Below are 11,607 nucleotides of genomic sequence, written 5' to 3'. Positions count from 1 at the left end.
CTGCCCAATTATTCAAATTACCAGGTGGTCTGCCCGCACCGGCGGTTCATCGATTTTTTGTTATCATCGTGGTTCATCAGCCTAGCCCTTTGCTCATGTTGCTCGGTGGAATAAGGTCTGTGACAATAACGACAGAAGTATATAAAAGAATAATAATATTAAACAAACAACCCTTTATTAAAAAGAATAAAAATAAAATGGCACTTTAATATATTCTACGTAGAAGATTGTCTTATATATAAGCATCTCAAACTTCAAAGGGCGAATTGGGTTGAGGCTGAAGTCGGAGCCATGGAATTATTGGAGTTTCTGCTGCTGTGTGCATGCACTCAATCATTCGGAAGCGATATACCATCAAGCAGCCAGCCTATTCACTCCGAAGATCTAATCTCAGACACACCACTTTCTTCGATATTCCTAGTGCTTTGTGCAGTCCTCTACACAGCCTCATGCCTCCCACAAATGGGAAGAGAATGCTGGAAAGTCCCCAGAAACAGCACTGCATGGGAAGGAGTTCAAAATCAGGCTCTCATGGATGCTCAGACCCGGGATACAGAATGGCGAAAGACTTATAGAATGGGATTTGCATCCCTCACATACTTGACAGAAGAAATCAGGCCCTATATTGAAAACCCAAATACAGATTTCGTCCGAGAGCCTGTTGATGTCAAGAAGGCAGTTGCAATGGTGATACACAGGCTTGCACATGGAGAATCCCCAAGGAAAATTGGGGATTTATACAATCTGGGGGCCTCTACAGTCATCAAATACACTAAAATCATCACGGGGGTGCTGGCAAACAGGAAGAAATTGTACTCAAAGTATATTGTGATTCCAACTGAAGAGAGAATTCGGAGATTGAGTAGCAAGTTTGAGCGCAGTATTGGGATTCCGAATGTTAGTGGGGCAATAGGAGGAACCCACATCAAGCTTCAGCTTAAGCCCAGGAACTCGTATACGCCTGCGGATTACTGGTGCTCTCATGGGTTTTACAGTGTTCTTCTGCAGGGGGTGTGTGATGCCGATAAGGTGTTTTGGGATGTCTGCTGTAATGCACCTGGTGGATTGGATAATTCAACCCATTTGAGGGCTAGTAGTATATGGGGCAGGCTCAAGGATGGAGAGATTTTACAGAAGCCAGAGATTCATACGTCAAATGGGGTCTGCAGGCCTGTCATTATAGGTAATAGATCCTATCCTTTAATGCCTTTTCTCATTATTCCTTTCAATGTGGGCAGTAATGAGGCAATCAGGGAGAACCAGTTTGATGAGGATCTTCTCAGAGGCCAAGCCAAGATTGGCAATGCTTTTGCTGTTCTGAAGAACAGGTGGAAGATTTTGGAGAAATTGAATGTGGATGTGAAGTATGCTGCCCAAACAGTTCTTGCTTGTTGTGTTTTGCACAACTTCTGCCAGATTGCCGGAGAGCCGGAGCCAGATGAGCAGATAGATAACTCCCCGAATCAGGATTTCGTCATTCCCTATGAAGATGAAGAAGAAGCTATTCTTCAAACGGAAGGCAGAGAAACTAGACGAATCCTGTTTATTGAATGGCTTCGCAAGGGTGAGGAGGCAGGGCTGGAGAGAGCAGCAAGAAGGCAGAGATTGTTCTGATGGCTAAAATTGCACGCTGGATTGAAGTACTATAGCAGAATGCACTCTGAGACTACAAGAGTGATATAATTAGGTGAAGGGTTGTTTAGACCTTAACTAAGTGCAGCAAAGGGCAGGGATATACTCAACCGAGGTAGAAGGGTTGGTTATCACTTACCTTCTAGCGCTTGACCAATTGTACAAGAAGCAAACGGGTATAATAATATTGAAAAATATGAAGAGCTAAGTGATCTAATTAGGGTTTGACAAGTCCCTCTTATTGGACGAAGATTGCTTTCTTGTAAGGCCTCAGATTGCAGGGTCTCTGCTATGTAATAAGCTAGATAAGAACTTTTCCTTCACATTTAATTCAGAAAGTGTGGAGGTATGATGATTTCTTTGCTCTCCTTATTCTATACAAATCAAATTGCTCTTCTTATCTTCAAAGATGTATTTGTGTGCTTCTGTTCTATAGAGGTGAGCATTCGTATCTGGGATTGTGTGATTTGTTGTCGTTTTTGTGAGAGCTTATACTTTGATTTTGATTTGGCAAAGCTTAAGGCTTAAATACGACTCCATGCTTATTAGGCAACCATATTCTTACCATGGCTTCAAATCGACACACTAGACGCATGCAATTTTTCATTCCATAGTCCATCTGTTTACGTTTAATGCATAAGGTCCTACTGACCCATTGCACTCTCCAAAAGGATCCAACAGAGTTATCTGAAAGGACCGGGGGGGGGGGGTGTGTGGACAATGAAATCTCATTACTCTGTGTCTGCAATGCCCTGAAGAGAGGGCAGGGCCCTACTTGTACAAGCTCATAGTTTTCTTGTCTAAGAGAAAAAGAGTTTACAGACTGTGGAGACTTCCCAATGAATGGGCATCCATGTTCCCGCAGTTGTTGGAGCAACTGTGCATCATTAGATAAAATTATTTTGTAGGTAACATGAACACTTTGGAGAGAGAGATAGAGAGGGTGTGTGCACTTAATTCATTGGTGGGGCTGTAACATCCCAATTATTTTCCTTGGAAAATTTGTAATGAAAATTGTTATAAACTATGCATGGATATTTTTATTTTCTGCTATACTGATCACCATGAGGTAGATATAGCAGGATGTTGTCAACATTGTAAATATTTTACTTTTGTAGTTAATAAAATGATAATGACCAATACCAACAGACATGAGCATCAATAGGGGCCATGATATTACAAATGGGAAAGGTAAGTGGGTCTAAGGGGTTTATACTCTACTTTATTATTCTTCCTATCTAACCTACCTTATCAGCTTCACTTTATTTAAGATGAGCAGTTGAGAAAACCAACTCTGAGAGTTAAGCCATCACTTCTACGCTTTGGCAAGGTGTCTCCCCTACATTCTTGGAACAAGAATAAGTAGTGGGGGGGACTTTTTGTTAGGGGTGATGCATGGGAAATTCGAATGGGGAAAGAGGTTGGAGAAAAAGAGAGAAAAGGAGGAACTTTGGAGATGAGCAGGGCAGAAAACAATGTGCCAAGATGATATAGATCAGACCAGCCATGAAAATAGGCCATATATTTTTACTGAAAGATCCATGAAACCAAGAAATGTGGAAAGAAGTTTTATGACATCAGCTAGACCTTTCTATAACCTCAGTAAAATGCATTAGGAGGAGAGACTTCTGAGGGACTGAGAAGCAGAGAAGGGAGTCTTCTTGTGTTGTGGGGGGTACATAACGTAGGTGCCTGAAGCTGCTTTGTCTTTTGCAAAACTTGGCAGTGGGAATTACCCTGGTTGAATCCCCTTAAGTTGAACCTAGAACTCATTTCCTAGTTCGCCCCAGTGATATCACAGCCTGGCTAGGGGGTGGAGTTCTACAACGAACTACCTACAATTGGGTGCAAATCGCTCAATCTGCTTGGTTTTGTTGGACAATTCTGTCTCACAGATAAGTACCTCATGTTGTTCTGTATAATTTCTTATTTAATTGTGTTCAACTGCAAAGATTTTCGGGCTCATGGTTAACAAAATAATGTTCTGTTAAAATTATCTAAGTGCTATGCATTTGTTATGGTGTGACAGTTTCAGTTATTTAGTTAAATGGTTTGCTTAATTATTCAAGAATAAAGACCTGAGTAGTATCCTAGAATCTTTTTCAGAATCGCTAAATATTTCTAAAGCTACAAATAATTTGTGTCCTCTATTTTGTTTTTATGATGAATTACTTCAAATTCTGGACAGTGCTTTCACTTAAATTAAATTCTTCTTGTGGTGAAATTTGTGCCTAGACTGTAAGACTTCAACCTTTTTAATTTAGGCTTGAAGTTTTGTCCCTAGCCCTTAGTCATATGGGTCAACCAACGGTGGCCATGATCGAGGGCCAGTAGATGAAAGGGGCTAAAGAGCGAAATCTGGCCTTTTTTCATTGGCCACCAGGAATTTTCCTCATCATTTGACAAAATCCAGATATTCAGAAGATTTGGAATTCGACAACTTGCCCTTTTCCATTGGTTGCTGGGATTCTTTCCCATCTTGTGATAGAATCTAGATATTTGGAGGATCTGAAAGTCTGCTTATCTGGATCCAGATTCCAGAAGTCTGAAAATCTGAAACTTTGTTAAGTTGTATTTTTTGGAAAAACCCAGATTTGGATGCCAATGGGGAAAATTGTGTGGGGAACACGTTGGGGGTCAATGTTGGCAATCCCAACCCTTACAAGTGAGTAGGTGTGGATGTGGCATGTTGATGCAACATGATGATGTGGCAAGCTAACATGGCCAGGATGACGCATCGATACAACGTGACATGCTGTTGTGGTGGGCTAACATGACAAGAAGTCAACATGGTTGTTGATGTGGTGTTTGTCGTGGCAAGTGACATGGAGAATGGGAGTCCTTTTAGGTTTTTCTAGATGTGGGATGTTTCGAATATTGGAAATCCGAAAATTGCTCCTCGTTGATGTGTCATTGATGACGTGGCCACAGAGGAGGTTAGTGCTAATGTGGAAGGGCAGAGAGTAGTCGCCATGCAGATGACATGGGTAACAAATGTTCCAGATCCAATATCCAAAAATCTGGATTTTTGGTTTAGTGATACTTTTTGGGTTTTTTGGATGGTTAATGATCCAAATATCAAGGTATTCGGATATCTAGAAAGTTAACTCGTTGACCATAGAGGGAATCTAGAAATCCAGAGTTTTGTTTATTTGGTATTTTTGGAAACATTCGGATCCATATCTGAATGTTTGACCAATTGACTAAGCACATTTTCCGGATCTGGACTCCAGAAGAATTAGAGATCGGTCGTAAGAGTGAGTAAATGCAAAATTTGGATCTGTATATGACTTGGCAAGTGAAGGCATTTGGCTTGCAGATGTGGCACGAAGCAGCAGTGACATGTGGGAAAGATAGCCATGTGTCAAATATATGCATGTTGACATGACATGAAATGACAGACATCCATGTACAACATGTACAATATGGAAGAAGATACTTACAATAAAATAACACAAAATCGTCATAAAATCACCATTCATTGTCCAACAGACAGAATCATCCAATCACAATATACTCACCAAGAAAGATTTGTTCATTTAATGCCCCCTAACAACCAAAAGAGAAGAAACAAGCTAGTGCACACTACTCTCCAAGTGTGTGATATAATGATTCAAGGTTAAATTGACTTCCTTCTACTTATATGAGGGAAATCAACTCAATTTAATCCAAAATTAGACTAAAAGCCCTAAAAATAATATAATGTGTGATTCAGTTGGATAGGTCACAAGTTGACCCTTAAAGATAGTTAACTCAATGATAAAACATAAAAACAATTCTGGTATAACTTGTTAGCACTTGAAATTTCACCTCAGGCTGAAAAGGCAAATCTCAAAGCTACATCAAACCATTCAGCCTCGTAGCTAGCCCTACGGGGCAGGAGAAGGCTCTCTCCGGTCAATCTCGGTAAATTTTCAATAGGAAGAGATGACCAATCAAGGTAACACTGATATTAGGCTAGTAAACTGATTTGAAGGTTGATTTGGGGGTTTTTTGGGGTTTTTGGTGGCAAATTGAGGAGCTGCAATTTAGGGTGCGGGGATTTGATACAGTTTCTGCAGAGCATGGCAAGCATGAATTCTAACTTTATCACTTCATTTGTTTAATATGCAGCAGTATAGAAAGGAAATGAATCACATAACAAAGCTTACAATAACATGGAGTATCACACCATCAACACATGAGTCCACAAGAATCCCAAAGATGACTGCAAAATCCTGGTCTTCCTTAGCCAAAAATTGCAGAGATACAAGTGAAATATACAATGATAGCTGCTCCCTCAAGAGTCCAACCATGAAAATGAGCAAGAAAGTACATAATATAGATGATCTAACCTCTTTCCCTGCCTCCATGGGTCGAGCTCACTATCCTAGGAGCTGTTTGAACAACTTCTAAACTAAGCACTACAAAATAGGCAGTCAAAACAACTTGCCTCTATAAACTTGGAAACCAGTTCATACAGCCAATTTTTACCCTTTACATGAGAGAAACTTCTAGAAGAGTAAAACAAGAGTAAAAGTATCCAAAAAGTGCCACAAGTACAGTCAAGAGGACCACCATCGACCTCAGAAAGTCAAACTGGAGCTAAACTGCAATTTCTGGGCTGAACTGGTCAAATCTGGCACAAATTCCTCAACGGGTCGCGCACATCTTCCTCAACGGGTCGCGCACTTTGGAGCCCTGTTTGGAGGCCTTCCCGGTGTCAGAATGAGGTGCAGGATAGCTCGTTGGAAAGGTCTCTGAGTCTACTTTCCAACCCAACCGGAATTTTTGGATTTGGATGTCATTTGCCCAGTCAAAAGTCAATTCTCCCAAGACTACTTCTGCAGCTCAAAAAAGGGGCAGAAAGTCAAAATTTGGCTGTATTTTGACCTTTTGGAGGCCCAAAACTCCATGAAAACTCAAATCCATCCATAGGCATGTGTAACTTTGCATGACAAATCTAACAATGCTGAGTTTTCGCAAAACGGAGCTACGATGACAAAGGGTCTCACCGGGGGTGAGACCCGTTGAGAAGCCAAAACCTGTAAATTTCCCAAAAATGCCAAAAATGAGCCAAAACTTCCAAAATTTTTTGTGCTTGGTGCTGTGAAGAGGCTAGTGGGTGTCATGATCCTTGAGGGATGCCTCAGCCAAGATACGGAGGGGGTTGGTCTTCTTCTTCCGCCTAAGAGCCTCGGACAACCTCCTTTGGAACATTTTCATTTTTGCCTTGCAAGCATGCATCCTCGCCCAATAGTGATTCTTCATGTTCCTTAGCAGCTTTTTCTCTTGGTTGGCCTTAGCCAACAGCCTTTCCAAGTGGGCATTCTCCTGAATGAGCAATGACTCCTGGTCAGCAGGCAATGGATCACCGGGCCTCCTACGGTCTAGGACTCGGTCACTACGAATCCTCCAAAGCTCATCAAGCGCCTTCTCCTCCTCCAGCTGTGTGTTCCGCTGCTCTAGATAGGTGATGGTCCATTGGGCACCCTCAAGTCTCCGCTGCAAAACATCATTCTCGGCCCTGAGCTGCTGAATGATCTCCTTTACCTCTTGGCTAGGAGAACTGACCTCGAGATCAATCACCGGATCCTCATGAACCATGGGCTCTTTGCCCCTCTGCAATACCTGTGCTGGTGAAGAAAGCGAGGCCCCTTCCACCTGGTGTGGAGATAACACTCGCTGATCTGAAGATGAAGGCGAGACCCCTTCCACCTGCTGTGGAGATAATACTCGCCTAGCTGCTGCAAATAAGGCCCTTGGGCCTTTCTGATAGGTGACCAAAGGAGTGGAGCTGACATGTCGGGTGATGGGAGCATCAGGCTGCTGAGATGGTCCTCCCTCCTCATGAATGGCCTCCTGATGTGGCTGAGGTGGCACTGTGAAAAACTCACGGGAGGTGAACTCCTCCCATGAGATACCCTGCTGAGTCAACTGATGAGAGACTATGAGCTGGATCAAACCATAATGGCAAAGGCTCCTGTACTGCTGGGCCGGGGTCTTCCTCTGCAACATGGGCACCATCCTCTGAATGTTATGAAACAGGAAGACCGGGAGGTTCATCATCCTCACTCGGGTGAAATGCATCAACAGGCGAATGTGATATGAATACACCTGTGAAAATCTGCCCTCACATGTAAACTAATGCATGATAAGTCTCATGAGGGGAGCATACTCACTCCGAAGAAATCTGAATGGGAAAACACCCGTCAACAGTCTCACAAATGATGGCCGGACATAAGGCTCAAAGTGAACAAAATCAAGTAATCTGCGCTTAGGCCACACCTCACCCACATTTGGTATCCCTGTAGCCTCTGAGATCACCTCGGGTGTCAATATGAAATTCACCCCTGCAAGAGTGACATGTCCATCATGGAGGTGTAAGACAAACAAGCGGGCCAACTCTCTATGATGCTGAATCTGAGAGATCCTCTCACAAAACTGATAGCATGACATGTACTGGAAACAATTCACTGCCAAAGGACAAGCCTGTAATTCTGCCAAAGAAGTAGGCTCCTCCCGCTTATGATGGCCTCCCTTACCCCCTCTACGAGGCCTCCTCTGTTCCTCAATCTCTGTAAATGATGAATGGTCATCACTTTGCTCATAAGTTTCGGTATCTGACATGGTTTTGGAGCAAAGTGGACAAACTGAAGGACAAATTGAACTGCTGCCTCTGCCTGCAAAAGTACTGAACTCTATGCTGTTTCAAGGGGAAAAAACATGAGGGGAATGTTAGGGGAGGGAATTTCTTAACAAGGAATGGGAATATATGAAAATAACAGGGAATTTCAAGGGAAACTTTACAAATTGTCATGCATATAGGAACACATTTTAACATTGGGAAATCATTTGCAAAGAACATCTCATATGGGACAAAAACATGTATGATAGTGAACATGGAAGGGGCATACATGTATCAATAGGGACATAGGGACACCATACACCAAATTTACTTATAGGAGTTCATGTGTGTCATAAGGCAGATTTTGTTTTTAAAAGGAGTACATGTACATTGTTTTAACATAGAGGGAAGGTTTTCATATACAAGGGGATGTCAAGGGTATGTAGGGGTTATGTACATGACTCTAGATATACAGCAACATTTATTTTCACATGACTCTTTTCTTTATTTGCAAATGCATCTTTTCTTTTTGTTCTATTTTTGCATGTGTATGGTAGAGGGAATTAGGGTTTTGTGTGCTTGTGAGAGGGGTAGGGTTTATAGTTTAGGGATGGGGAAAAAGTCTACATTTTATGTACAAATAATATGGGACAGAGATGAAAGCATGACTGTGAATGAAAGGGGAAAAAAGGGAGGGAACCAAATGGGACAAAATCACTTGAAACAATCACAAAACCCTAGCATTTTACAAACATTAACAAGCAGCCATATAAGTCTCTTCATTCGCTTGATATGAGGTTAGAATCATAGCACACAAGCTTATTTTCATCATCAACCTCCAAAACAATGAGTAAGACCCTACCTCGAGCAATGTAGATGAGTTGAAGGGAGGTTGAGGAAATTTGGTTGAAGTTTGATTGCAGACAGCTGAACGGGTCGCGCAGGCTCCCCAACGGGTCGCGCACAGCCCAACGGGTCGCGCACAGCCCAACGGGTCGCGCCCGTAGTAAATTTACACTGCTGGAGTGCCCTGGACGGGTCGCGCACCGCCCAACAGGTCGCGCACAGGCTTGAACGGGTCGCGCACCTGCTAACTGCCCGAAATCACTGTGTTTTTGCCTCTTTCGCCTATCACTCTCTCACAATCTCTCTTGCAAGCTTTGAAATGCACAATGAGAATGAAAGGAGGGAATATGACCTTTTATAATCTTCATTTGAAAAAATTTCATCAATAAACCCACTTTATAAAGTCTATTTTGACACTTTTTTAAAACACTGAGTTTTTGGTTTCCTTTATCTGAATTTGACCTTTTGAGTGCTTTGACTTGCTTCTTCTTGCAGGTAGATCATCTGAAGGACTGTGGCGAGGGGACCAGGGTTGTTGATGCCTTTTTGAAGACTTTTTGAAAATTTATTTCTTTTTACAAATTTATCATGACCTTGGCTTTAAAAAACAGAGTTTTTAAATCCAAGGTTAAAAATGAACTGTACATGATGAAAATTTCAAAGGAACATGTTTACCATCCTCCCTCTGGCTTGCTGGTCACTCAAGGACTTTCAAAGACATGACCTTGCCAAGACAAATGACCAAAACCCTAGACCTAGAATTTTGACACTAAGACCAAACAAGAGCAGCTTGAAAAACTCAATGACTGATATGACCTGATCCAGCAAAGCCAAGAGGGATATGAATAGACCAGCTCCTCCATCAGGGTTATGGCATGCCTAACGGGATGCAAATTTTGACACTGATGAGACACCTACTAATGCAAATGCAAAGAGCTTTGATCACTGATGGAGGGCTTTCAAGACCGACACTAACATAACCTACACACGTGAGATAAAATTCCTCCAAGGGTGATGTCATCCTCTAAAAGGTGTTTCTCTTGTCAAAATGTGTCATGGATGACTTAAGGGGGTGCACCTTCTTGTCGCAAAATCAAGCAGGCCTTAGAGAGGGGTACCCTATAAGGCTAATACTAGACGAAGTGACAACAGTGGGGTAGTGGTCCAATGTCACCATAATAGCCAAAACCCCCTGCTCTTATGGACTTTCACCAATGCGAGGAGTCTTGGTGTAAGGTCACCTATGATGGATATTCTAAGGATAAGGGTACAAGGTGACTACAATGCTTCTAGGGAAAGGCAAAACTTAAGTTCAAGGTTCCATTAAAAGGGTAAGAGTGATTCACTTTCCCTAGAGAGACCAATTATATGCACACAAGACCTAGGGCTTTTTTAGTAGGTTGAGAGTTGGAATAGCCTAAGGCCAAGGTGAAGAGAAAGGGTTTCCTACAATGTGTTTCAACAATGATATGGCACATGAAACCCTTGAATAACCCCCCATGTTGAAGCTAGAACCAAACTAGGGTTTAACTTAAGACAAGTAACTAGGGAAAATAATTTTTTGTATGAAATTGAAGTGACTGCCTACCAAGAAGAAGTGATTTTGTGCCAACCACTCTCCTCTTGGTATTTAGACTCTCGGCTCTCCAAACTTTGAAATCCTCCCTAGGAATTCGCACCGAGCCCTAGCTTGGCCGCTTGGCCTTAGAGGGGCCAGATAAGGTCAAGAGAGAGAAAGAGAAAAGTTTGTGGGTAAAATGTTAGGCTGATCACCAACAAGGTTAGTGCCTAGTCCTAGGGTCAATGGAGTCTATATGCTCTTAAAATTGATTTAATCTTGCAAAGGAGTAAGGCTATTTTGATGCCCCAACATCAAAACCATAACTATCGCCTTTGTGGGGGATCAAAATTCACTTGGGAGAGCTAACATGAGATCACCAAGGGGATTGCCATTCACATATCATACTATGAGTAATGCATACAATAATATGACTTAGTTTCCAATAAATTGATTTTCAACAAAATTAGGGCACACAATTACACTAGATCATCCATTCATTCCATACATTAGACTTGAAATAAGAAATTTGCAATAACAAAGCACTTACAAGACTATGCATGAAACAATCCAATTATTGATCCAAAGTGACGTCTCCAAAGACAAGCAAATGCTCAAGATGATTTTCATTTGCTCCATAGATCACAATTTTTCCAATAGAACAAGAGGCCAAGATCTCAAAGTGGCTGAATTATCCATGTCCAAGTGATGATGATAAACAAAATGATCCTCTCCTCTATTTTTACGAGGAGGAACAATATCTAATTAGCCTAAAAGCCCCTAAACTTCAATTAAAATTACAATGATGAATTGGGTTATAAGCCAACCCACGAGCTGAAACATAAAATCAAGTGAAGTGCCCACACATGTCAGCTGAAATGTTGACATCATCCATGCGTAGGGCTCTAGGAGGCATGCATTGAGGCTTCTTGGTGCCAAGCAAGGTGTAGAAGCCTATTAAAAT

General features: G+C 41.9%; 1 protein-coding gene across 1 annotated transcript; it reads left to right on the top strand.

Moving 5' to 3' along the window:
- Nucleotides 1–233: 233 nt before the first annotated feature.
- Nucleotides 234–2,085, top strand: LOC149138637 (protein ANTAGONIST OF LIKE HETEROCHROMATIN PROTEIN 1-like). The gene has a single exon (XM_089448532.1). It carries the CDS (start codon nucleotides 292–294, stop codon nucleotides 1,612–1,614), a length of 1,323 nt encoding a protein of 440 aa, XP_089304658.1. The 5' UTR covers nucleotides 234–291; the 3' UTR covers nucleotides 1,615–2,085.
- Nucleotides 2,086–11,607: the final 9,522 nt, after the last annotated feature.

This window comes from Pinus tabuliformis, chromosome X (assembly GCF_031772625.1).
Source record: "Pinus tabuliformis cultivar Carrire ecotype Pingquan chromosome X, CPIR1, whole genome shotgun sequence".
In the NCBI taxonomy this organism is placed as follows: domain Eukaryota; kingdom Viridiplantae; phylum Streptophyta; class Pinopsida; order Pinales; family Pinaceae; genus Pinus; species Pinus tabuliformis.
This window is presented reverse-complemented; position numbering and strand designations above follow the sequence as displayed.

Bases quoted from the DNA above. Each gene is read 5' to 3' on its own strand.
- LOC149138637 (XM_089448532.1), top strand. From the start codon at position 292: ATGGAATTATTGGAGTTTCTGCTGCTGTGTGCATGCACTCAATCATTC.